Here is a 26,747-nt window from a genome sequence, read left to right as displayed (position 1 = left end):
CTCAGGGGACACCTTCTCGCTCTCTCCAACTCCCTGTGACAGGAAGGTGCAGCCAGGTGAGGGTTGGTCTTTGCTCCCAGGGAACAAGGGACAGGACAAGAGGAAACGGCCCCAAGTGTGCCGGGGGAGGTTTGGATTGGGTGTTACAGGAGAGCTGTGAGAGAAGGGTTTGTTTCTGATGGTCTCTGTCAGACAGTCTCAGTTCTGGAGTATGTGGTAGGTTTGGCAAATACCCAGCAGAGGTTTTGCTTTTGAAGAGAAAAGCTCAAAACCACAGTGTAGTCTTCAGGCTTGAATACCAGCAAGGGCCATGAGACACCTTCTTTGTGTAAGACAAGTAAATGGTATTGTCGGTGTGAACTGCTGCACAAAGAGAGTCTGCTTTGGCCACATCAGCCAGACTGCCATCAGTCACTAAAGGACTGCTCACCACAAGAGCCGTTTCCCTGCCAGGCATGCCCTCGTTGCAGAGAGCTGCTTTGCACACTGGAGGAGGGGACACTTTGATGTGGGTTTTGTCCGAGAAGGAGAAACCCTGTGAATTTTCACTTGCTTCAGCAAGCAAAATTGCTTTCCTCAACCATCCTGAAAATGTCCAGCACAGGAATAGATCCTGATAGACATTTTGTTGGTAAGGGAGTGTGAAAGGAGAACTGGTGTGATTTTTTGCAAGGCTGGAGCTGTGGGAGATGACAGGCTATGGGGCTGTGTGGAGCATGCCCTCCATGCCTTCTACATTGAATTTGGGGAGGTGAAAGGTGAACAGGGCTATCTTTGGGCCCAGGAATGAGCCCTCTCACAGGAAGCCCGGCAGAAACATCAGCTTTCCGTTGGGATTTTTGTGCTGCTCTTGTGCTCTGTTTTCCTAAGACTTACCTCGGAGGATCTTCACTGTTCTCTTAAGGGTCCTCTTTTGGTGTGTACTGGTCGGTGTCCATAGCCAAACTGAGTTTGTAGGACTTTTCTTTTGTGGGCACAGGGAGGGCGCAGCGGGAACGCTGACAAGAGACAAATCTTTTTAAAGACTCGCCTGGAGTATTTCTGAACAGCAACCCAGAGATGTCTCCTGGGCTGTGTTCTAAGTCACTCTCTGGGAAGCTGTGTCCCCCCCAGGGCAGACAGTGGCCCAGGGGAGCAGCAGCCGAGTGCTCTGAGAGCGCGTGAGCCCATCAGTCTTTGCCTCTTGCCACACAGAGTTTGCAGGGGAAGTGTCAAGCCCTCTGCTCTTTCCTTCTGTGCAGGTCCTGCTGGAAAAGCAGAAGGAGAAGAATTCTTTATCAGAGACACTGCTCCAAACTCGGGGACAGCTAAGCCAAGCCTGCCAGCAGGTGCAGCAGCTCAGGCAGGAGGTGAAAGAGCAGCAAGAGAAGGGGCAGGTAAGTCTGAGCAGGCAGGGAACAGAGTGCAGGGCAGTGGCAAGGGCACAAAAGGCAGGTGCTGGGAGTCAGGAGGCAAGGGCTGCTTCAGGCCCTGGCAGCACAGAGCCTGGCAAGCTCCAGAGCTCAGGCCCGGGAAGCAAGGCTTGCAATGGAAGCAGAGCTGGGTAGAGAAGCCAAAAGAAGTCGCTGAAGGAATGGGATTTTGAGAGAGCAAGTGGGAAAAGCTGAGCCTGAGGGCAGGTCGCAGGAAGTTGCTCTGCATTTTGTTGCCAGACCATCCAGGCAAAGCTGCAAGCTGAGCTGCAGGAAGCTCGGGGGGAGATCCAGGCAGCGCAGAAGAGGCACAAGGAAGAATTACGAGGCATCAAAGAGGAAATGAATCTCCTCCTTGAGCAGAGGGAGGCTCTACAAAAGCAGGTGAGTGAAAGAGCAGTGGCACCGCAGCATCCAGCAGGGGGTCTGTGCCCTTCTTGCTTTTCCATGGCAGAGCAGCAGCTGCTGGGGTGGTCCCTGGGGCTGCCTCGTGCTCTGGGCTCCTTGGCAGCTGCTCTGAAGGACCCTCGGTGCTCTGCTGAATCTCAGCTGCTGCCCTGGACAGCTGGACTAGTCCTCTGGGCTGTTGGCCAGCAACCATCAGCACGGATTCCTGCTGGCCTCTTCTTGCTGGCCTTGGTGTGGGAGGTGCTTTTTCAGGTGCCCTTGGTGGGCCACGTAGAGATTGAAACAAGTTGTCCGTATGCATTGTGAATCTGGTGCTCTGAGGACAGGGAGAAATGGAAAGTTGGCCTTTGCCTTTTCTCACAGCCTCTGCTGTGGCTGACAGTGACAGGCTGTGGCTGTAGCCTCTGACTGCTTTGTTCTGTTTGACTGGAGGTGGGAGAGTTGACATCTCAGCTGGCAGCCTCCAGAGAGTCCCAGGCAACGATTGTTCAGAGAGCCCGGCAAGATGTGAGGGAGGCCCAGAAGCAGTCAAGGCAGAAGCTGTTGCAGGTTGAGCAGCTCCAGAAGATGCTGGAGGAGGCAGAACATCAGAACAAGGAGCTGCAAGTGCACCTGAAGAACTTGGAGATGGAAAGGAGTCAATGGGAAGAAGTGGCACGCCAAAATTCGGGACTTTGGGCTTCCTTGAACACCCTAGAGAAGGAAAAAGCCAGGTAAATGAAAGCCTGTGGGACTCTGCCTTGTGGGAATGGATTCCCTCTTTGCCATCTTTGCACTGGCCAGGGGCTCTGGCAGCATTTCCTATGTGGCAGAGTTCTGAACTCTCCGTGCAGACGCGTCTGGTTGTCTGGATGTTGTGTTTCATTTTCTTTTCTTTCAAGCCTTCAGTTAGAGTTTTTCTGAAGACAAAGGCTTTTGGAGTAGCTCTTTCCCTCTAGGGGTGTGTTCTGTTGTGAGGTGGGTGTGCTAACACTGCCCAAGCTGCAGTGTAAGGAGCTGGACACATCCAGCAGCTCCGCCTTGGGTCCTGTAACTTGAAGCCTTTGGGATCTGGAGCAGCCTGGCATCCTGATGCCTTTGCTTGGCAGAACCATCTCAAGGCCCTGATTGCTGACCTAGGCCAGATTCCCCTCAAAGGCACCCAAGAACCAAGAATGTCTCTGTTGCATCGTTCCTCAGAAAATGCCCCCAGGTGCCTGGGGGGGCTCAAGCAGGGTCCCTGCCAGCCTCCAGAGTCACAGGCAATACTGACTGTGCAAAGAATGCAAGAGACAAGACCAAGGTTAGCGGGGCCCCTCCAGCTGACCAAGTCCTGCCGGTCTTCAGTGCCACTGGATTCTTCTTTTGAGAAGAAGACAAAGAAAGGGCAGGGCCCTCTTGCTTGCCTGCAGGTTTCTGCATCTTCCATCAGGTTGTGCTCCAAGGCTCTGTTGCCACTTCTGCTATCGGCCTTTGTTTCTCCAGCTGGAAGTAGGATGGGTGCTGGTAAATCTTAGGGAACTTCCCCGAGATCCTCTGGCTGTAGGGTGCTGCTCCTCCTACCTGGACATACAAGATGGGGCAAGGAAATGTCTCTTCCATGTTGACCAAACCTTTCCCCCTTGGAGCCTGGGTAGTCAGAAGAAAACTCTTCCTCTCCCCTAATCTCTTCATGGCAAGACTTTGTTAGGTCTATATTCACATTCCCATCTCAAGAAGAAGGTAGGACATGTAGGCAGGAACTCCCCATTCTTTCATGAATAAAAGCAGAGTGGGCACATGCTGGGCTGTGACTGCAGGGGGAACAAACAAACAGCCACGTTGTTTAGACAAACCTCATCAGACAGAGCAGTTTTCCCCGAGGTGGTGCGAGTCCTAAGAGTTCCTAAAATGTGATACCGTGTAGTAATGAGTTGCATGCTTCCCTTTTAGGCTGCTTCTGTCTCTGGAGGAAAAGAACCTGTGCCTCAGAACACTGGAAGAAAAGAACCAGGCACTGAACAATCAGGTGTCTCAATTTCGTTCTGCTCTTCGCGAGGCCGAGCAGCTCTGTGCAAACCGCACAGGACAAGTGCTGAAGCTCAACGCCCAGGTAATCTGTGCTCTGGCGTCCTCTTCTCCAGGGACACACATCATCACCTTTGGCTTGGAGGCCCCAACTGCTTTCTCCTCCCAGCAGCATCCACTGCTGCCGTGTTCTGCCCCGGGGTGCTGCTGCACCCACAGGCCAAGGCTGGATCTGGTGTCTGCTGCCGATGTTTTCCTCCGTTCTCTCTCGGGTCCCAGCAGGAAATGTGGGAGGAGAAGCAGCAGCAGACTCCTTTGGAGCTCCTCCATCCCTCTGTTAGCAGTGTTGTCCCAGATGGAGTTGGTGCCTGTGCTGGGCACCGAGCAATGTGGGCACACAGACGTGGCTATGGCAGGCTGGGGAGGGCACTTCCAGCGCAGCCAGTTCAGCCGGTGTTCAGAGCTGCAGCCTCAAGGATGCCCATTGGCTCCCTTTCCCTATTTTCAGGACACTTGTTTCCATTGGAATCCTTGGCTCTGTGCCTTCTGTTTTGGGCATGTTTTTTTGCCTGAAGTCATTTCTCCTTTGTTGCTTGCTCTACTGCCTGCTCTGCTGCCTCAGGAGCAGCCCTGTCCCTGAGGCTCTGTGCATCCATCTTCCAGATGCGGGCCCTGCAGAAGGCAGTGCTGGAGATGGAGGCTACCCAGGCAACTCGAGAGAAGCAGCTGCTGCAGGAGCTGGAGGAGTCCCGAGCAGGAGAACGGAGCTTGAGGGACTCTGTGCAGGTGCTGGAGGCTGAGGTGTCTGAGCTGCGTAGGAAGCTCCAGAGCTCTGAGAACAGAGCAGAGGCCTTGGCCACAAAGTGTCAGCAGGCCAGTGGTGCTCACCAGGAAACTCAATCCCAGCTGGACAAACTGCTCCTGGTTCTCCACCACGTGATCAGGGATAGCAGAGACTTGGTCACCTGGAGCTCAGGCAAGTGTGGGAGGCTGGGAGAGCAGGTGGAGCGAGGGGGTGGTTCCTGGTCATCCTGGTATGACACACTCACCCTGTCAGTTCAGGCTGACTCAGGCCTTGGGAAGTCTTGTCTCCCTGCAGAGACACAAGTCCATGTTTGTTTGTAGAGAAGTGATTAGAGTCAGAAGGGAGAAGGGCCCAAGTCCTGTCAAGCCACAGGGCCCATGCAGTTGTCTTTGGGGCAGTGCTGACATTAGTGGTCATCAAAATAACGTCAGCCTGTGACACACATCCTGCTGCAAGGCGAGCTCTAGGACAATGACAAAGGCACCTCCTCCTAGGTAGAAAGAGGCCTTGTTTGTTGGAGACTGTTGGATTAAATCTTGAAAGAGAATGTCTTCTCTTTTCAGAAAAGGGTCATGTCTTGGGCCTAAGTGCTTCTCAGGATGGGGATGTCCCCGCAGAGCTCACAGTGGACAGAGTGTCAGCAGCTCTGCAAGACCTGCAGCAGCACCTGGAGCATTCCCAGAAAGATCTGGTAATATGCACCCAGAAATCCTGTCCTGCTGCTGGGCTGCTGGACAAGCAGAGTGCCAAGGCCAGGATGGGTAGAAGTTCTTGTAGGGGGGTTGTCTCACTAGCATGGGGAGGAAGGAGGATCACGATCACATCTACCAGTACGGTCCAGCTGCCCTCTCCCACCTGGGCTATTTCTGCTTTAGTGTTTGTAGCCCTTTGTCTCCTGCCAGCAGTGGCACTGACAGGTGATTCTGTTCCTCTTGCCTCTTCCAGAATGATGCAAGGAAGAAGATACAGGCCTTGGAGCTGGAGCTGGGCATGGGGCAGGCTGAGAGGGACAATCTCAGAGCCAGCAATCAGGAGCTGCTGAAACAGTTGGAAGAAATTCAAGCAGGTACAGCTTCACCTCTCCCACCCGCTGCCCCATCCTGTCCCAGCAGGGATCTCTGATGCCACACAGAGGAAAAGGGCAGTGCCCAGAGATGGCAGAGGGGAAGAACAACCAGCAGGAGATTTCTCCATCCAGTGCCAGTGAAAGCTTTTTCTCGAGGAAGATGCCGTGGCTGGCAGTGCCATCTGGCTGTGCTATGGCTGATCCCGTGCACAGGTGGTGCCTTTCAGGTGCTGTGTCTGTGCTGAGGAGCTGTAGCTGGATGCCTCAGCTCGATTCCCCCCAACTCCAGGCCCTGCCAGAGCCCCCAGGCTATTGGCCTCTCTGGAGCAGGGCTGCACAGGCATCCCCGCTCCTTTGTCTCTCTTGGACTGCTCACTCTGCACAAGCCCAAGAGGAAAGACACTTTCCTATTCCTCTGAACCTTGCCCCTTGGAGTCCTGCTTTTTTCTCCTTCATTTCTGTCAGCTTTGGAAGCCCTTGCGGCCTTAGGGGCTGGCAAACACAGGCAGGCCAAGAAGACAGTGCTGTTGTCCCTGCAGGATGCACATCAGTTTGCCTTTGCTTTGCTGTTCTCATTCTCCTTCTCCTTCCTGCTGCAGCGATGTGGAGGGCAGAACACCAGAAGACCTCTCGAGAAACTGCCCTGGAGAAAGAGGCCATTGCCCTGAAGGAAGAGGGTGTGACTCTTTGTCAGGAGGTGGCATCTCTGCAGAGGAAACTGGAGAGCCTGGAGAAGGAAAGGAAGGATGTGCTGGTGAGAACGGCAGATGCCATGAAGGGCCATTTCCTAGCTATGTTTGGCCCTTGTGTTAATAGTTCTAAGGAGCACCTCTTTCCAGCTGAGCTTTTCAAACTGCATTCTTCTGAATAAGGAGGAAAAGATGTCGTAGTCATGTCAAAGCCAGTTAGTGCTGAGGCTGCTGGTTTTCCTCCATGCTGGAGTTTTGTGCCCTCTAGTTCTCAATGTCCACACTGTCTCTATGGACATTGCATGGTCTGGGCAATTCCTCGTGTCCAAACCCACGTCCAGATTTCAAATACCTGGACCTGGAACGAGAGGTGAGAAGGCCAAGTTTGCTGTTAATAGAAAGGTGTTTGGCCTTGGCCATCAGAGAGCAGCCAGTGGGGAGAAAAGAGAGAAAAGCAAAGTGCTGATGCAGATAAGGACGTGTGCCTGCAAGGGGAGAACTCGTCCTGAGTGGCAGCAGAGAATGACAGACTGATGTGGCCATTGCTGCTCCAAGAGAGGGCAGTGGGGCTCTCGGGGATGGTGCCATGGAAACTCTACACAGGAGAGCTCAAAAACCACTCCTGTCACCCCAGCTGCAGGGAATGAAATGTTGGGGGTGTCTGCTCTTCCCTTTCTCCCTGCTGGAGAGCACATCCTCATGGCACCGCCTAAATCCTGCTTAGCGTGGACTTGGAATCCTGGCTGCAGTTCTGGCAGCTGCTCCCCAAAGGAACACTCGAGTGGAGCTGCAAGAGGTCGGGGAAGGGCAGAAAGGGAGCTGGGATGGGCTGAGTGAGCTGGGAAAGACTCAGCGTCAAGGGCGGTCCCAGCAAAGGTCTGAGGCATCCCGAGAGGCAGAGAGAGAGGGGCAGCCTTTGCCTGCCTGTGGCAGGAGTCCCGATCTGGTATGAAAAGCAAACTGAGAGAGGGAATGAGTGACCTCCCTGTTTTGGCAGCATGAACGGGAATTGTACGAGGAGCAGATGAGGGATCTGAAAAAGAAGAATGAAATGAAAACACCGGAGATGCGAAGTGTCAAGGAAAACACCCAACAACTGGAAGTGGAGAGGGAAGCCAAGCAGGAACAGTTGGAGCATGGGGCTGCTGCTTTGAAGGAATGGCAAGAGACCGCTCAAGTCCTGAGTGTTGCACTGACCAAGAGTGAAATTTCCAAAGGGGCTCTGAAGAAAGACCTGGACATCTTGAAGGAAAGGCTTTGTCTCCAGGTAGGCACTGGCACTGATCTTCAGTCCACTGCAACGTCTCTCAAAGATTCCAATGAAGTTTCCCATGAAGAGGTGGGATTCTAAATCCCTGTCAGTCTAGGCCTGCTTGGGCAAAGCAGCCCGGGCTGCAGCAGGCAGCCTTGTTTGTCTGCCTGGCTCCAGCCAGAGACCATTGGCTGCCAGATTGTTTGCTGGCATGCCTGGAATGACTGAGGCAGCTCTGGAGCTGCTGTTCAAATCAGCTCCAGGCCAAAAGCTGGGCATGGGGAATTGCTTCTCCCGTGCCCAGGCAAGGGGAGGCAACATGTGTGGGTTGGATTTGGTGTGGAAAGGAATGGAGCAGGTGAGCAGAGTGATGGACTGAAGTGAGCAGAGTTCTGTAGCGAGGGCTGAAGAGCAGCTGCACTGCTGGAGCTTCGAGGATGCTTCCCGAGATGGAGATTTCTGAGGGACAGCTCTTGTGGTGTTTGAAATAAGGGAATCATCTCCTCTCTGAATACCCAGCAGGCTGTTGGAGCAGAGGGCAAGCGGCTGTCTGAGCACTCCAGGAGGGGTGTGGAATGTGTGCGGGACCAGGTTGCAGCAGCAGCAAAAGACAAGCCAGAGAAGCGTGAGCTCAGGAGAACTTTTGAGGTAAAGTGGGCTTTCACTGCCTCTGCAGAGCCTCAGGCTCCTCTGGATCATGACTCGTGTGCCCAGGCAGTGCTTTGGAGTCCTCTGCTTGTTTCCTTGCCTCTCCCTGTCCCTGCTGTGGGCACACCACTTTGTTTGTTCTCTCTGTTGTGGCAGCCCATGGCTTTCACAAAGGCACCTTCACTCCGCTGCCTCCCTCCCTGGCCCCGTGTCCCCGGACACACACTGGCCTCTCCTGCACAGCCCCCAGCGAGAGCTCTTTGCCCCCAGTGCTGTCTGGTGCAATTGAGGGTCTGTGAGCAGAGATCTCCTTGCCTTGATGTCCAGAGGTCCTTTTGCCCCATGTTTGCTGACAGGTTTCTGTGACCCTTTCTCCCATCCAACCTGCAGGTGGAACCTGAAGGGAGGAGTGTCCAGAGAATCTTTGGGAATGTTTACCTCTCGGATACCATTAGAGTGGATGCTCCCCCGTCTTCCCAGCACAGCAGGTCGACTTCTGGACAGGTGAGAACATCATCTTCCTTGGTGGGAGGAACACAACCCTTGGCAAGGCACATGTCCCTCAGAAAGCAGAGTAGCAGCTGTGAGCTGAGCTGTTTTCCCCAAGCCAGGCAAGCCCTGAGCGCTGCTCCCAGGGCTGGCAGCTCCTCTGCTCCAGAGCAGACAGAGGGCACCGTGCTGGAGCTGCTGTGGCTGCACCCGCTGCAGAGCCAGCAGGAGGTGGGAGCAGCTGGCTCTCTGCTGCCAGCCAGCCCAGCAGCCACAAGCCCGTGGTGTCAGGAAAGAAGAGTTGGAGGAGTTTCGTGGCCTCAGCAGTGCTTGAAGGCTCATTCTCCCCGTGGGCTTCGTTGCCCACATTGTGCTCTGCTCCCATGTGGAATGCTCTGAAGTTTGGGAGAAGGAGAGTTTGCTCCCTGTCCCTGGGCTGGCTGTGCAGGAGCTTGCTGTTCAGATCAGCTCCAGGCCAAAAGCCGGGCATGGGGATCTGCTTCTCCCTTGCCCAGGCAAGGGGAGGCAACACGTGGGGGTGAGCAGTGATGGACTGAAGTGAGCAGAGTTCTGTAGCGAGGGCTGAACAGCAGCTGCACTGCTGGTGCTTAGAGTCAAGTGTATTGGCAGTTGTGGAAGATGCAGTATTTTTGGGTGACAACACAGAATTTGGGGCAGGGATGTTTGTTGGGAAGGAGCAATCTGGTGCCAGGCAAGCCAGCAGGGCCTGACACAGCACTTCCAAGGTAACAGTGCCAGAGGCTTTTGGCAGCCCAGGGTATCGGAGCTGCAGAGGGCAGATGCTGTGAAACTTTGAGCCCAGAGCATGGGAGCTCCCTGTCCTCTGGCTGCCTGCGAGGTGGCACTGGCTGGCTCTGCACAGGGCTCCTGAGGAAGGGCTCGAGCTGTACCTTGTCCTGCTTCCAGGTTTCCCAGGAGCAAGAGTCATTGAGCAGGGCTCTGGAGCAGCTGCACCAGGAGCCCTCTGGCCAAGGGCACGCACTGGCCCAGGTGTGCAGAGAGAAGGAGCTGCTGGGCCGGGAGAAGGCTGCCCTTGAGGGCCGACTGGCAGCCATGGAGCGTCACCAACAAGACCTTTCCAAGCAGCTGGCAGAGACCAGGTAAAGGCAGGGAGGAGACCCTTTCCGGATGCTTTTACCTTGCATGGACAGAAAATGGAAGTCTCAAGAAAAAGAAATATGCCACAATGTGAAGGTTATTTTTCTGACATCTAAAGCCAGCAAAGCTGTTGTGAGCCTTGGGCTCCTGTTTGTGCCGCCAAGCACACTCGTGTGGGAAGTCAAAAGCAAGCCACCCGGCCCTGAATTGAGTAGTACTTAAACCATGCAGCTGTTGAGTGAAACCTCAAGTTTCTCTTGGGTTTAGTTCCTTGTGCTGGGCATTGAACATCCCTCTTTCCTTCCTAAGTAGCTTGACACAATCCTGATCTTCAGAACTGAAGCTTCATCTTCAGAACTCCAGGCTCTGACCTTGGGATGTTGGCAGTAGCATGCTGCCATTCAGGGGGAAGCCAGAGGCTCCTGCTGAAAATGCTGAGGGCCTTCTGCTTCCAAGCACACTCTTGAGAAGTGTGAGGCAGGACCTAGAGCTGCTTAGAGAGCAGCAGGGAAACCTCTTTGGAATTGTTGACAGCCCCTGGGGATTCTTGCTGTGTTGATGGGCACCCACCTGTCAAACCTGCCAAGGTCCTTTTGGATGGTCCCTCTCACTCTCCAAAGAAGGACAAGACTTGGGCTACTGCCTGCTTAGCTGGCAACACTAAAAGAAAGGTGGCAAGTCTATTCCTTGACCGTGCAGGAGCTTAAACTGCAGTCTCTGCATTCAGGTAGTTGTTGTTCAGACAACATGGTGTTCTGAATTTTTACAAGTGCTGCCATGACCATGAGATTTTACTGTATCATGCAAAGTAGTTCTGAAGTCTCTTAAATACAGAGTGTCTGGAAAATTATGTACCTTTATGTCCATGATGAAGAGAGTTAACAAGTCAGGAGTGAGCCAGGACGAGAGTCTGTTCTGTCCCCCTGCAGAGCAGCTTGGAAGTGCTGATGAGAGAAGGGCTGTGAGCAGAGGCTGGGCTTTTGCTCCTTGGCCCAGCCTGTGTGGGCACAGCTAGCCAGGGTCATAGGTCAGGAAGAGCAGCTGAAGGTTCGGCTGTTGAGGTCACGTTGGGCTGGGCTGTCTGTGCTGTGCCAGGCCATAAGGAAGGCCTGGGCACTCCCTCAGAGGGCCCTGCTTTGCTACTGAAATGGCACAAATGGGCCTTCTCTGTACAAGTTTCCATGCGACCCGTTTTGCATTCTCAGGCCTGGGCATCTTGAGCCACGTTGTCCTGGAATAACTGCCCGGGAGTGTCAGGAGCGAGCAGCTCATGTCTCTCCGTATTTGCAACCTGTAGGTCAGCGAAGGAGAACCTGGAATCCAGCCTGTTTGCTGCTCAGCAGCAGATATCCCAGCTGGAGATCACCAGCAACCATCTGGAGGCTCAAGTGCTCACAGTCACACAGGCCAAGGAGGCGCTACAAGGTGAGAACCTCGTGTGCTTTGTTTGTGGTGCCGCCCCACCTAGAGAAGCTGCTGTAAAGCCTCCTCTGTCTGCAGGGCTTCTGAGGAGCGGTGGCGCTGGAGGCAGGGCCCTCCTACGCTGACACTGAAAGGGCCTGAGTCAGTAAAGGCAGTAAAGACTCTGAATCTTGCTGTTGGTCGTGTTTGCAGGAGAAGTGAAGTGCCTCCAACGTGAGCTGGAAGCAGAGAGAGCTCTCAGGAAGCAGGAGCAGGAAGACACAGCACAACAGCTCTTGCAGGTAGAGCAGCAGTGTCACAAAAGCCTCAGGCTTCAGGGAACTGCTCAGCAGGTGGAAATAAACAAGCTCCTGCAAGACCTGGTAGGTGACAATACGCTTCTGAATTGTCCAAGCTGGCCCTGGGGGCTGGTTTAGCACCAGCAGAGCCTGAGGGTGTGAAAGGGCAGCAGTCCTCTGCCAGAGGCCTCCCGCTGCTGGGCCGGGCAGGAGAGGCGGCGGCTCGGACTTGGAGGCGCGTGAAGACCCACAGGATGGTGCTGGGCCAGTAAATGCAGCCACGGCTTCCGTGAGGGCGTAAGGCGAGTTCCAGAGCAGCTTGGGCAGTGCCCACCCAAAGCGTGGCGGCCCAGGGCAGGATCTTCCCCGAGTCCCACCTGCCACGGAGCAGATGCCAGCGTGGAGCAGATGCCAACAGTGCTGCTGGCTGCAGGCGTGGGAACTCGGTTCCTGTCTTGCTGTGCTCCCACGGTGGACAGAGGGATTAGCTTTGGGCTGGAAGCAAATGGAACAGGCCCCGGTCCTTCAGTCCTTGTGACTGGGGCATCAGGGTGCCAGAAGGTGACACCTCCTTTTCTGAATGGTTGGACTCAATGCTTGTGCAGGTCTTTCTCAACAGAAATGATTCCATGGTTCTGGGATCCTTGCACCTGCTGAGCCTCCTTTTAAATTCCCTGACAGGACACGGTTTCTGGAGAGCAGAGAGCCAGTGCTGTTGTCTTTTCAGGTTGGGGTTTGTGGGAGGGATGAAGCTTCACGTTTTTCAGCGAGGAGCTTGCCTGGGGACTTCAACTTGAAGATTTTTCCTCCCCTCCTCAGGCAATTGAGCGGGAAAGGTACCATGCAGACATACAGGAGATGCTGCAGCAATGGGGAAAAGAGAAGGCAGAGAGAGAGCAGGAGCACCAGAAGGTGCTGTTTGAGATGAGGCAGAAAGTTGCCACCCTGCAGGCTCAAAGACAAGAGGAACAAACTAGATTTGAAAATGCCAAGCGAGAGGTAATGATTGTGCAAGGAGAATTGGTGTGATTTTTTGCAAGGCTGGAGCTGTGGGAGATGGCAGGCTATGGGGCTGTGTGGAGCATGCCCTCCATGTCTTCTACATTGAATTTGGGGAGGTGAAAGGTGAAGAGGGCTATCTTTGGGCCCAGGAATGAGCCCTCTCACAGGAAGCCCGGCAGAAACATCAGCTTTCCGTTGGGATTTTTGTGCTGCTCTTGTGCTCTGTTTTCCTAAGACTTACCTTGGAGGATCTTCACTGTTCTCTTAAGGGTCCTCTTTTGGTGTGTACTGGTCGGTGTCCATAGCCAAACTGAGTTTGTAGGACTTTTCTTTTGTGGGCACAGGGAGGGCGCAGCGGGAACGCTGACAAGAGACAAATCTTTTTAAAGACTCGCCTGGAGTATTTCTGAACAGCAACCCAGAGATGTCTCCTGGGCTGTGTTCTAAGTCACTCTCTGGGAAGCTGTGTCCCCCCCAGGGCAGACAGTGGCCCAGGGGAACAGCAGCCGAGTGCTCTGAGAGCGCGTGAGCCCATCAGTCTTTGCCTCTTGCCACACAGAGTTTGCAGGGGAAGTGTCAAGCCCTCTGCTCTTTCCTTCTGTGCAGGTCCTGCTGGAAAAGCAGAAGGAGAAGAATTCTTTATCAGAGACACTGCTCCAAACTCGGGGACAGCTAAGCCAAGCCTGCCAGCAGGTGCAGCAGCTCAGGCAGGAGGTGAAAGAGCAGCAAGAGAAGGGGCAGGTAAGTCTGAGCAGGCAGGGAACAGAGTGCAGGGCAGTGGCAAGGGCACAAAAGGCAGGTGCTGGGAGTCAGGAGGCAAGGGCTGCTTCAGGCCCTGGCAGCACAGAGCCTGGCAAACTCCAGAGCTCAGGCCCAGGAAGCAAGGCTTACAATGGAAGCAGAGCTGGGTAGAGAAGCCAAAAGAAGTCGCTGAAGGAATGGGATTTTGAGAGAGCAAGTGGGAAAAGCTGAGCCTGAGGGCAGGTCGCAGGAAGTTGCTCTGCATTTTGTTGCCAGACCATCCAGGCAAAGCTGCAAGCTGAGCTGCAGAAAGCTCGGAGGGGAATCCAGGCAGCGCAGAAGAGGCACGAGGAAGAACTACGAGGCATCAAAGAGGAAATGAATCTCCTCCTTGAGCAGAGGGAGGCTCTACAAAAGCAGGTGAGTGAAAGAGCAGTGGCACCGCAGCATCCAGCAGGGGGTCTGTGCCCTTCTTGCTTTTCCATGGCAGAGCAGCAGCTGCTGGGGTGGTCCCTGGGGCTGCCTCGTGCTCTGGGCTCCTTGGCAGCTGCTCTGAAGGACCCTCGGTGCTCTGCTGAATCTCAGCTGCTGCCCTGGACAGCTGGGCTAGTCCTCTGGGCTGTTGGCCAGCAACCATCAGCACGGATTCCTGCTGGCCTCTTCTTGCTGGCCTTGGTGTGGGAGGTGCTTTTTCAGGTGCCCTTGGTGGGCCACGTAGAGATTGAAACAAGTTGTCCGTATGCATTGTGAATCTGGTGCTCTGAGGACAGGGAGAAATGGAAAGTTGGCCTTTGCCTTTTCTCACAGCCTCTGCTGTGGCTGACAGTGACAGGCTGTGGCTGTAGCCTCTGACTGCTTTGTTCTGTTTGACTGGAGGTGGGAGAGTTGACATCTCAGCTGGCAGCCTCCAGAGAGTCCCAGGCAACGATTGTTCAGAGAGCCCGGCAAGATGTGAGGGAGGCCCAGAAGCAGTCAAGGCAGAAGCTGTTGCAGGTTGAGCAGCTCCAGAAGATGCTGGAGGAGGCAGAACATCAGAACAAGGAGCTGCAAGTGCACCTGAAGAACTTGGAGATGGAAAGGAGTCAATGGGAAGAAGTGGCACGCCAAAATTCGGGACTTTGGGCTTCCTTGAACACCCTAGAGAAGGAAAAAGCCAGGTAAATGAAAGCCTGTGGGACTCTGCCTTGTGGGAATGGATTCCCTCTTTGCCATCTTTGCACTGGCCAGGGGCTCTGGCAGCATTTCCTATGTGGCAGAGTTCTGAACTCTCCGTGCAGACGCGTCTGGTTGTCTGGATGTTGTGTTTCATTTTCTTTTCTTTCAAGCCTTCAGTTAGAGTTTTTCTGAAGACAAAGGCTTTTGGAGTAGCTCTTTCCCTCTAGGGGTGTGTTCTGTTGTGAGGTGGGTGTGCTAACACTGCCCAAGCTGCAGTGTAAGGAGCTGGACACATCCAGCAGCTCCGCCTTGGGTCCTGTAACTTGAAGCCTTTGGGATCTGGACCAGCCTGGCATCCTGATGCCTTTGCTTGGCAGAACCATCTCAAGGCCCTGATTGCTGACCTAGGCCAGATTCCCCTCAAAGGCACCCAAGAACCAAGAATGTCTCTGTTGCATCGTTCCTCAGAAAATGCCCCCAGGTGCCTGGGGGGGCTCAAGCAGGGTCCCTGCCAGCCTCCAGAGTCACAGGCAATACTGACTGTGCAAAGAATGCAAGAGACAAGACCAAGGTTAGCGGGGCCCCTCCAGCTGACCAAGTCCTGCCGGTCTTCAGTGCCACTGGATTCTTCTTTTGAGAAGAAGACAAAGAAAGGGCAGGGCCCTCTTGCTTGCCTGCAGGTTTCTGCATCTTCCATCAGGTTGTGCTCCAAGGCTCTGTTGCCCCTTCTGCTATCGGCCTTTGTTTCTCCAGCTGGAAGTAGGATGGGTGCTGGTAAATCTTAGGGAACTTCCCCGAGATCCTCTGGCTGTAGGGTGCTGCTCCTCCTACCTGGACATACAAGATGGGGCAAGGAAATGTCTCTTCCATGTTGACCAAACCTTTCCCCCTTGGAGCCTGGGTAGTCAGAAGAAAACTCTTCCTCTCCCCTAATCTCTTCATGGCAAGACTTTGTTAGGTCTATATTCACATTCCCATCTCAAGAAGAAGGTAGGACATGTAGGCAGGAACTCCCCATTCTTTCATGAATAAAAGCAGAGTGGGCACATGCTGGGCTGTGACTGCAGGGGGAACAAACAAACAGCCACGTTGTTTAGACAAACCTCATCAGACAGAGCAGTTTTCCCCGAGGTGGTGCGAGTCCTAAGAGTTCCTAAAATGTGATACCGTGTAGTAATGAGTTGCATGCTTCCCTTTTAGGCTGCTTCTGTCTCTGGAGGAAAAGAACCTGTGCCTCAGAACACTGGAAGAAAAGAACCAGGCACTGAACAATCAGGTGTCTCAATTTCGTTCTGCTCTTCGCGAGGCCGAGCAGCTCTGTGCAAACCGCACAGGACAAGTGCTGAAGCTCAACACCCAGGTAATCTGTGCCCTGGCGTCCTCTTCTCCAGGGACACACATCATCACCTTTGGCTTGGAGGCCCCAACTGCTTTCCCCTCCCAGCAGCATCCACTGCTGCCGTGTTCTGCCCCGGGGTGCTGCTGCACCCACAGGCCAAGGCTGGATCTGGTGTCTGCTGCCGATGTTTTCCTCCGTTCTCTCCCGGGTCCCAGCAGGAAATGTGGGAGGAGAAGCAGCAGCAGACTCCTTTGGAGCTTCTCCATCCCTCTGTTAGCAGTGTTGTCCCAGATGGAGTTGGTGCCTGTGCTGGGCACCGAGCAATGTGGGCACACAGACGTGGCTATGGCAGGCTGGGGAGGGCACTTCCAGCGCAGCCAGTTCAGCCGGTGTTCAGAGCTGCAGCCTCAAGGATGCCCATTGGCTCCCTTTCCCTATTTTCAGGACACTTGTTTCCACTGGAATCCTTGGCTCTGTGCCTTCTGTTTTGGGCATGTTTTTTTGCCTGAAATCATTTCTCCTTTGTTGCTTGCTCTACTGCCTGCTCTGCTGCCTCAGGAGCAGCCCTGTCCCTGAGGCTCTGTGCATCCATCTTCCAGATGCCGGCCGAGCTGGAAGCAGTGATCGAGAAGGCGGCTCCCCAGCCTACTCAGGAGAAGCAGGAGCTGGAAACTGAGGGGTCTGAGCTGCATGTGAGGCTCCAGAGCTCTGAGGAAAGAGCAGAGGCCATGGCCACGCAGTGTAAGACTTTGGAGCTGGAGCTGAGGGAGGTGCAGGCTCAGATAGACCATCTGAAGGCTCGCAACCAGGAGCTGCAGCAGGAGTTGGAGGAAAGTGAGCAAGGTAGAGCTTCTCCTCTCGCACCCACTGCCCCATCCCGTCTTGCCAGCAGGGCTCTCTGATCCCATGCAGAGGAAAAGTGCCCAGAGATGGCAGAGGGGAAGAACAACCAGCAGGAGATTTCTCCATCCAGTGCCAGTGAAAGCTTTTTCTCGAGAAAGATGCCGTGGCTGGCAGTGCCATCTGGCTGTGCTATGGCTGATCCCGTGCACAGGTGGTGCCTTTCAGGTGCTGTGTCTGTGCTGAGGAGCTGTAGCTGGATGCCTCAGCTCGATTCCCCCCAACTCCAGGCCCTGCCAGAGCCCCCAGGCTATTGGCCTCTCTGGAGCAGGGCTGCACAGGCATCCCCGCTCCTTTGTCTCTCTTGGACTGCTCACTCTGCACAAGCCCAAGAGGAAAGACACTTTCCTATTCCTCTGAACCTTGCCCCTTGGATTCCTGCTTTTTTCTCTGCCTTGAAGTTTCCTTCATTTCTGTCAGCTTTGGAAGCCCTTGCGGCCTTAGGGGCTGGCAAACACAGGCAGGCCAAGAAGACAGTGCTGTTGTCCCTGCAGGATGCACATCAGTTTGCCTTTGCTTTGCTGTTCTCATTCTCCTTCTCCTTCCTGCTGCAGCGATGTGGAGGGCAGAACACCAGAAGACCTCTCGAGAAACTGCCCTGGAGAAAGAGGCCATTGCCCTGAAGGAAGAGGGTGTGACTCTTTGTCAGGAGGTGGCATCTCTGCAGAGGAAACTGGAGAGCCTGGAGAAGGAAAGGAAGGATGTGCTGGTGAGAACGGCAGATGCCATGAAGGGCCATTTCCTAGCTATGTTTGGCCCTTGTGTTAATAGTTCTAAGGAGCACCTCTTTCCAGCTGAGCTTTTCAAACTGCATTCTTCTGAATAAGGAGGAAAAGATGTCGTAGTCATGTCAAAGCCAGTTAGTGCTGAGGCTGCTGGTTTTCCTCCATGCTGGAGTTTTGTGCCCTCTAGTTCTCAATGTCCACACTGTCTCTATGGACATTGCATGGTCTGGGCAATTCCTCGTGTCCAAACCCACGTCCAGATTTCAAATACCTGGACCTGGAACGAGGGGTGAGAAGGCCAAGTTTGCTGTTAATAGAAAGGTGTTTGGCCTTGGCCATCAGAGAGCAGCCAGTGGGGAGAAAAGAGAGAAAAGCAAAGTGCTGATGCAGATAAGGACGTGTGCCTGCAAGGGGAGAACTCGTCCTGAGTGGCAGCAGAGAATGACAGACTGATGTGGCCATTGCTGCTCCAAGAGAGGGCAGTGGGGCTCTCGGGGATGGTGCCATGGAAACTCTACACAGGAGAGCTCAAAAACCACTCCTGTCACCCCAGCTGCAGGGAATGAAATGTTGGGGGTGTTTGCTCTTCCCTTTCTCCCTGCTGGAGAGCACATCCTCATGGCACTGCCTAAATCCTGCTTAGCGTGGACTTGGAATCCTGGCTGCAGTTCTGGCAGCTGCTCCCCAAAGGAACACTCGAGTGGAGCTGCAAGAGGTCGGGGAAGGGCAGAAAGGGAGCTGGGATGGGCTGAGTGAGCTGGGAAAGACTCAGCGTCAAGGGCGGTCCCAGCAAAGGTCTGAGGCATCCCAAGAGGCAGAGAGAGAGGGGCAGCCTTTGCCTGCCTGTGGCAGGAGTCCCGATCTGGTATGAAAAGCAAACCGAGAGAGGGAATGAGTGACCTCCCTGTTTTGGCAGCGTGAACGGGAATTGTACGAGGAGCAGATGAGGGATCTGAAAAAGAAGAATGAAATGAAAACACTTGAAATTTCAAGAAAGGAAACAACGCAACAATTGGACGCTGAAAATGAAAGAAAACAGGAGGAGTTGGAGCATGGGGCTGCTGCTTTGAAGGAAGGCAGAGGAAATGCTCAAGTCCTGTGTGCTCCACTGGCCAAGTGTAAAATTGCCAAAGAGGCTCTGAAGAAACACTCAGCCTTTCTGCAGGGAAAGAGTCATCCCCAGGTAGGCACTGGCACTGATCTTCAGTCCACTGCAACGTCTCTCAAAGATTCCAATGAAGTTTCCCATGAAGAGGTGGGATTCTAAATCCCTGTCAGTCTAGGCCTGCTTGGGCAAAGCAGCCCGGGCTGCAGCAGGCAGCCTTGTGTGTCTGCCTGGCTCCAGCCAGAGACCATTGGCTGCCAGATTGTTTGCTGGCACGCCTGGAATGACTGAGGCAGCTCTGGAGCTGCTGTTCAAATCAGCTCCAGGCCAAAAGCTGGGCATGGGGAATTGCTTCTCCCGTGCCCAGGCAAGGGGAGGCAACATGTGTGGGTTGGATTTGGTGTGGAAAGGAATGGAGCAGGTGAGCAGAGTGATGGACTGAAGTGAGCAGAGTTCTGTAGCGAGGGCTGAAGAGCAGCTGCACTGCTGGAGCTTCGAGGATGCTTCCCCAGATGGAGATTTCTGAGGGACAGCTCTTGTGGTGTTTGAAATAAGGGAATCATCTCCTCTCTGAACACCCAGCAGGCTGTTGGAGCAGAAGGCAAGCGGCTGTCTGAGCACTCCAGGAGGGGTGTGGAATGTGTGCGGGACCAGGTTGCAGCAGCAGCAAAAGACAAGCCAGAGAAGCGTGAGCTCAGGAGAACTTTTGAGGTAAAGTGGGCTTTCACTGCCTCTGCAGAGCCTCAGGCTCCTCTGGATCATGACTCGTGTGCCCAGGCAGTGCTTTGGAGTCCTCTGCTTGTTTCCTTGCCTCTCCCTGTCCCTGCTGTGGGCACACCCCTTTGTTTGTTGTCTCTGTTGTGGCAGCCCATGGCTTTCACAAAGGCACCTTCACTCCGCTGCCTCCCTCCCTGGCCCTGTGTCCCCGGACACACACTGGCCTCTCCTGCACAGCCCCCAGCGAGAGTTCTTTGCCCCCAGTGCTGTCTGGTGCAATTGAGGGTCTGTGAGCAGAGATCTCCTTGCCTTGATGTCCAGAGGTCCTTTTGCCCCATGTTTGCTGACAGGTTTCTGTGACCCTTTCTCCCATCCAACCTGCAGGTGGAACATGAAGGGAGGAGAATCAGAACTTTTTGGAGAGTGTTCCCCCCAGACTACTTTACATTGCCTGTCTCCCAGTCTGACCAGAAAAATGCATCAACCTCTGAAAGACAAGAGTCCTCCAGTAGCTCAGGGGAGCTGCAGCCCCCGTGCTGAGGCACAGCCTGTGGAGAAAGGGGTCAGTGGCCAGAATGCGTGCTTTGGGAATCAGAGCTGGGTTCCTAAATCCTGTCGGAACTCTCTCTCCCCGACCTGTGGTGGCTGAGGGTTGTATGAGGGAAGGGTTTGCCAGCCATGAACTGGACTTGTTGATCATCTGAGCTCCGTTCAGGGGCAGTGTGGGAGCCTGTTCCTTTCCCCTTCCCCAAGGGCAGAGTGTTGGTGAGGGCTGGAGTTGGAGGCTGTGTCTGCCCCCACAGCCGGTACCGTGGGGCTGCGGATGCTCCTGCCCACGTGGGCTTGTCTGAGCTGGGCTTTCTGCCTCTTTCAGGTGTCCTTGCTGCAGTCACAGCTGGCCCGAGACCGGCAGGAACCCCTGGAGAGCTGTGCAGGGAGCAGGCAGGAGATGCTCTCGTTGAGTCACAAGGACCTCCTTACTTCCTAGGCTTGTCAGAGAGGAGACAGGGTGCAGCTGCATGCAGTCGTAGCCTCAGATTTTGTCCATAGTTTATGTTTAAAGGATTGCAGGTGTAATTGTAGGATTGTAGGATAATAGGTGTAATTGAACCTTTATACAACTGTGTTCCATAGGATGAAGGATATATTTATAGAAAAATAAAGTGTTTATTACGACTACACAAAAAGACCTTTATCAGAGTTATTGACTACCCAGTACAGAGAACTATAACTTCCGGTAGAGTGCATTATATTTGAAGCAACATGGAAGCAGTTATATTCAAGCCAGCAAAACCAATTAATAATTAAAGATTGATGCTTCTCACCCAAACCAATGACCGTGGGCAAATATTTCTGTCAGCCTCAAGGAGTGACCTTGAGGGGCATCCTCACTCCAGGGAGGAATCTGCAGATGGGAGACACGTGACATGAACCACTTTGGTGAGGGCAGGAGAATCCTGCCACATGTGGAGCTTTTGCATTTGTCCTTAGGAAACTGCAACCTGTTTTTTCTCCGAGTCACAGAATCTCAGGCTGGGGGAGGCTGGAGGCACCTCTGGAGGTCACCTTGCCCAGCCCCCTGCTCCATCAGGGCCACCCAGAGCTGGCTGCCCAGGAGGTGTCCAGGCGGCTTTTGAATCTCTCCAGGGATGGAGACTCCACCACCTCCCTGGGCACCTGCACCAGTGCTCGGCCACCCTCCCAGTGGGAGGAATTCTTGATCCTGGAAACACTCAAGAACTGGCTGAGGATGAGAAGGTCAGGGGTTGAGGTCCTAGTTTAGAATAAGGTAACTTAGCAAGGTGAAAAGCAGAATCACAGCCCTGGCTGACAGGAGATCAACTGAGCGGGGAACTTGTGATCAACCTCATCTCAGAAAGGAGGAATGTGGAAGAAAAAATTGTGGAAGAAGAATCAAGTTATCCAGAAGGAGTGAACAGACATTGCTGTGGAAGCAGTAGGGGAGGGGGAGAATAGTCAGGGAGCTCTTGAGCCAGGCATCCACCAGGTCTGAGGACCAGAGGAAGCTACAGGAGCTGTCTGTCATCTTCAAAAAAGCCTGGCCATTGAAGGAGGTTCCTGAGAACAGCAAAGAGTGTTACACCAGTCTTAAAGATGGGCACAGAAGAGGATCTGAAGAACTACAGGCTAATCAGCTCCTTTGGAATCCCTGGGAAGGTGATGGAGCAAATGGTCCTGGACACCCTTTCAAGCAACTGCGAGGGAAGGGCACTGGGAAGAGCCAGCACAGATTTACCACGGGGGAAATCATGGCTGGCCGACCTGATGGACTCTGTGAATAATGGGGGACCAGGGAGGGTTTTGCTGACACTGCAAACCATTCAACAGCCACACAGTCTCCTTACAGCCGGACTGGTGAGGTACGGACCGAGTGAGCGGCCAAGTGAATGGAAAACTGCCCGAGCCAGCAGGCTCAGTACTGCTGGATCAGGTGCAGGAAGTGGCCAGGCTGTGGTGACACCACTCACTGATCCTCCCTGGAGCCGGTATTACTGTTGATTAACGACTAATATTTACATGCAGAGGATGTCTCCTCTAAGCAGATGTGTGTCATGAAACTTTACACCGGGTGTTTATTCCGTCAGGATCATACACATTCATTACAAGGTGCTTCCGGGCTAATACATAAACATTACTTTCCTAGAACTAATTTACCCACCTCTGCCCCTTACTGGAAGTCCTTTTATGGTCTTAGAGGGTTGTCTAAAGGGGTCTCTGGTGGTCGTATTCGCTGAGAGCCCCCAAAATTGGAAGTGACCTTGCCTTGAACTTCTCTTAGGGCATGCACTGGTGTTTCTTGTTACATAACTTTGTCACAAAACCCACTTAGGTTCCTTATTATCTGTTTGTCCACTGCTTTCAGCTCTGTTTAGCATCCTGTGTGTCTACTTTTACATTCTTTTATCTAATTTGCTAGTTAGTCTTTAAGCTCTATTTTGCAACCGAAAATTTCTATTCTCCATGTTGTCTGTCACAGTGAGTGGCAGCGATGCATCTTCTGGAGAAGATGCATCTGGAGCCAGCCCCCATTTCTATGGTCCCTGAGGCTGACGGATGTGTCACGCACTGATGTCATGTCCAGCCTCAGCTCAGCTTGCATCCCTTGCCCAGACAGGGGAGACCCACAGGCAGGAGAGACAGAAGCCGTGTGCTCAGGCTACCCTGCCTTGAAGGCACATAAGCCTCCGCTTTCTACAGCTGCTCAAGGGTCAGGGCACCTGGCAGTGAGCCTTCAGCACCGAGTGATGGCATCCCACTTTTGCAGTCTTGGCCCAACTGGATGACCTGGTCTCCTCAGGAGCTGCCCTTTGGCCTTGTCAGGGACCACCCAATGGACATGATGCCGTGGCAGCTTGGCACTCCCTGGATTCGCCATCCCTAGCGTGATGTTTCTCCTCAGCATAGAATCCCCGACTGGTCTGGGATGGAGGGACCTCAAAGCTCATCCTATGCCACCCCTGGCCGTGGGCAGGGACATCTGCCTCCAGACCAGGTTGCTCCAAGGCTCCTCCAACCTGGCCTTGGACACTTCCAGGCATGGGGCAGCCACAGCTTCTCTGGGCACCCTGTGCCAGGGCCTCCCCACCCTCCCAGGGAAGAACTTCTTCTAACCCTGCCCTCTGGAATGGAAAGCCATTCCCCTTGTCCTGGCATTCCAGGCCCACTCCCCGCTCTCCTGGAGCCCCTTTAGGCACTGGAAATGGCTCTAAGGTCTCCCCGGAGCCTTCTCTTCTCCAGGCTGAACACCCGCAGCTCTCCCAGCCCGGCTCGGAGCAGAGGGGCTCCAGCCCTTGGAGCATCTCTGCAGCCTCTCTGAACTCACTCCAGCAGCTCCACATCCTTCTGATGCTGGACCCCAGGGCTGGAGGCAGCTCTGCAGGTGGGATCTCACCCAAGCAGGGCAGAGGGGCAGAATCCCCCTGTCCCCTGCTGCCCACGCTGTGAGGTCAGTCCAGGACATTGGGGGTTTCTGGGTGACAGTGCAAGGGGCTGGGGCACGTTGAGCTTTTTATGCACCAACACCCCCAAGTCCTTCTCCACAGGGCGACTCTCGATCCATTCTCCGCCCAGCCCGAGTCTGTGCTTGGGATTGCCCTGATCGCTCTGCCCCGCCCCTTTCTTCACCCGCCGGCCAATCAGCGCGCGGCTGCCCTTGGCAACAGAAGAAGCGCGGCAGCAGGGGCGGCTAACGCCAATCAGCGCGTGGCTCGGGAAGGGCTGAACCAATGGGAGCGCAGCGCGCCTCACGGCGACGACCAATCAGAGTGCGGTGGCCGTGAGGGACGGGCTGGGGCGGGGGGGGAATGGCGGCAAGAGAGGGAGAGGGGAGGAACATTGGGCGGCCTGGTGGGGCCCGCCCGCCGTTTCGGAGGCTCCCAAGCGCTTCAGCTGCCGTCGCACGGTCCCCCCTCCGCACCGATTTGCTTGAGAAGGGAGGGGCGGCTCCTGCCGAAACCGCGCTCGGGGAAAACTCCCCACAGGGGTTGGCTGTGCGAGGGGAGGGCGTGGGTGTGCACCAGCCGTTCCCGCCTCAGCAAAACGTCCCCTCAGGGGTTGGCTGGGCGGAGTCACGACAGGACGGGACGCTTCAGAAGGACCCAGAAAAGACCCCAAACCCCTTCGGAATGTCAGGAAAACTAACCCAAAACCACTGGAGGTTTATGTCCAAAAAGGAGACAGAGAAATCCTGTTACTTTATTCACATAAAGGGAGCGATCATGGTCATTTCCTGTGGGGTCTCTCAAGTTGTTGGAGGATCCAGCCTTCTTTTTATCCTAATTTCCCGGCCACATTTCCCTCTGTCTTTCCCCGTTGGCTGAGGTACTTGAGAGGTACAGACTTCCCGAATTGCCTAGTAACATACCCCCTTCCAATGTGTACTCTCCCCTTCCCTCTCCCCCCCTCCCCCCTGTTTTCTTTTGCCTTGTGTTTCTGTTCTTTTTCTCTAAGTCCAGGGATTTAAGGCAGTCTTGAGTGAGTAACACTCCCTGTCAATTAGTGGAATTCCTATGGAATTTTTGGTTCCTCTTATTGAAGAAGGGGCAGTCAATAACTACCTCATGTAAGCACAAGTTAACTATTGGGAGACAGCAATGTTAGTTCAGACGGAAGATGTTCATTACAAAGCCTGAGAAGCCGAATTCACCCTAATCTTGTCAAGATAGAGGGGACAAGGATCATCTCAGAGATTGCTGAATCATCCCTCAAAGGACTACGCATGCCCAGGGAGAAAGGTGAAAAACTTCACTGCGAGGATGACTACTGGCCTCCATCAGAAAGACCCCCGAGGAAGAGGAGAGGCCTTCCTCAGCGCGACCACCAGGACACACAGCGCATGCGTGGCCCATATGCTAATGACTTCCGAGAAATAATTTGTGTAACCACACCTGTCCCAAGGAATGTGATGAATATTCATAATTTAACCCTTAATACTGTGTTGTAGAGAGCACCAGGTGTGTGTGTTTGGAGGAGCGATCCCCACACACCCGGCGCGCCGAATAAAGCAAATACCCGCTTCTCTGACTCTGTCTCTGAAGTGTCTCCTGGCCCGGTTGCGGCACGATTCATTATTGCTTCTTTTACCTCTCAGTATGTGGCTTTATCTACAGCAGGCCCACAGTTTGTAAAGACAACTTCTCATTCTTGTCAGGAATTTAAACAAAACGGACGAAAATGGGAGTAAATGTGAATAAATATGAGTAATTTAGGATGATATTTATGTTGTATTTCAAAAGTGGAGGGTTAAAAGATCATTTGGGCATTAAAACACCTCAAAAAGACACAAAATGCCTCAACCACATTGGAAAATTTTAATAAATGTAACTAAAATAGATCTAAATTGACTGAATTTGAATAAATTCAGGACATGGCATTATTTCTGGAATGTGGAGGATGAAAAGGCAATTTTGGTCCTAAAATGCCTCCAAAAAGCCCTGAAAAAGCACCCAGAAGCCTTAAGAGTCCCGAAGGAGAGCTCAGCTGCTCTCCAAAGGCCACAGGTTTCTGGGGGTTCTTATGGATTTGGGGGTGTCCCGGGGATCTCACCACAGGCCACCATGAGTCCCCAATGCCGGTGGCTCTGGGGAAGGCGCATTCCCGGGGTTCCCGAACCCCCCCACACCCGAACCCTGCAGGGGGGGTCCAGTGGTGCCGATCCACATGGAACAGGTCGGTGCAGTTCACCCGGACACTGAACCTGCACAGGCGAGAGAGCGTGGCAGGGGTGGGGCAGGTGAGGGGCAGAGCAGGGCAGGGGCCAGGCAGGGGTGAGACAGGGTGGGAAGGATGAGGGGAAGGGTGCGGCAGGAATGAGCAAGGGGTGGGGCAGGGGTGGGGCAGGTGAGGGGCAGCCCAATAAGTGCCCCCAGAGACCCCGAGAGCTGTCGCAGGATCCCGTAACTCACCTCATGTCCCCCTGCTGAGGACCACCCAGAGACCTCCGGGACTCTGTACCCCCCATATCTTCCTCCCCAGCGCCCTCAGGACCTCCCAAGAGCCTCCCAGGACCCCCCCAGGATGCCCCGTACCTGTCAGTGGAAGGCTGCTGCCCCCCCTATCTCCCCACCAAAGACCCCCAGGACTCTGTACCCCCCATATCTTCCTCCCAGACCCCTCCAGAGCCCCCTTAAGACACCCCAGAACTTGGCAGATACCCCCCCAACCTGTCAGTGTAGGGCCCATACCCCCCAAGCCATCCCAGGGCCCCACAAAACTCCCCCCAGACCTCCCCGGACCCTCTACCCGACCATATCTCCCTCCTAGACTCCCCAGGACTCTGTATCCCACATACTCCTCCCATATCTCCCCCTAGATCCCCTCCCAGCCCTTCCCAGTACCCTCCCCAGGCACCCCCCTATATGTGGCAGTAGAGGGCTGGTGCCCCCCCGTAGACGAGGAGGGTTTGGGAGGAGGGTGGAAGACCATGGAGTAGCTGGTGGGGGGGGAGGGGGGGGCTTCCCCCCCACCCCTAAACCCCAACCACTCCCACAGATTCCCTCCCCCCTCCAGCGGGAACTGGAGCAGCTCAGGAGAAAACGTCCTCGGGTGTGCAGCCTGGGGACAGGACCCCCAAATCAGGGGGAAACCCCATGTTATAAACAACCCAGATCCAATATGGAAATGAGTTATTAAAAATTTTATTGAGAACTATAAAATTCAGCAAAGCAAAAGGGATTGTGCTGGGAGCATGGCCAGGGGCCAGAGGCTCAATCACAAAATGGTGGTGCTACCTTTTATACCCCTGTGGCTGCATCAGCCTTATGCACACTGATGTACAGTTTTGCATAGTCTCACCCCACGTCACTCTTTTAGGAGCCGGCGCAGTTCTGTTGCTGTGCTCGTCGGGGTCCTCGTTGGATGGAATCCCACTCCTTTTGTGAAAAACGAGGTTCACTCTGCTGTTAGGATTTAAAAGTTTAATAAAGGACAATAGGGGACAAAGACAATAAAGCAAAAGTCACGGCGCTGG

At 54.2% G+C, this 26,747-nt stretch overlaps 1 protein-coding gene across 1 annotated transcript in view; it reads left to right on the top strand.

Annotated features, from left to right (window-relative positions):
* Positions 1-26,747, top strand: part of LOC138101668 (centrosome-associated protein CEP250-like) — an 82,650-nt gene that overhangs the window by 38,182 nt on the left and 17,721 nt on the right. Inside the window, exons 14-25 of the mRNA XM_068999442.1 lie at positions 5,611-5,677; positions 6,277-6,431; positions 7,364-7,705; positions 9,683-9,876; positions 11,172-11,262; positions 13,609-13,737; positions 14,194-14,474; positions 15,673-15,832; positions 16,411-16,654; positions 17,266-17,420; positions 18,353-18,691; positions 19,097-19,252. Coding sequence (XP_068855543.1) covers positions 5,611-5,677; positions 6,277-6,431; positions 7,364-7,705; positions 9,683-9,876; positions 11,172-11,262; positions 13,609-13,737; positions 14,194-14,474; positions 15,673-15,832; positions 16,411-16,654; positions 17,266-17,420; positions 18,353-18,691; positions 19,097-19,252 — 2,313 coding nt within the window. The remainder of the gene's footprint in view (positions 1-5,610; positions 5,678-6,276; positions 6,432-7,363; positions 7,706-9,682; positions 9,877-11,171; positions 11,263-13,608; positions 13,738-14,193; positions 14,475-15,672; positions 15,833-16,410; positions 16,655-17,265; positions 17,421-18,352; positions 18,692-19,096; positions 19,253-26,747) is intronic.

The sequence above is a fragment of the Aphelocoma coerulescens genome, unplaced genomic scaffold (assembly GCF_041296385.1).
Source record: "Aphelocoma coerulescens isolate FSJ_1873_10779 unplaced genomic scaffold, UR_Acoe_1.0 HiC_scaffold_39, whole genome shotgun sequence".
NCBI lineage: Eukaryota > Metazoa > Chordata > Aves > Passeriformes > Corvidae > Aphelocoma > Aphelocoma coerulescens.
This window is presented reverse-complemented; position numbering and strand designations above follow the sequence as displayed.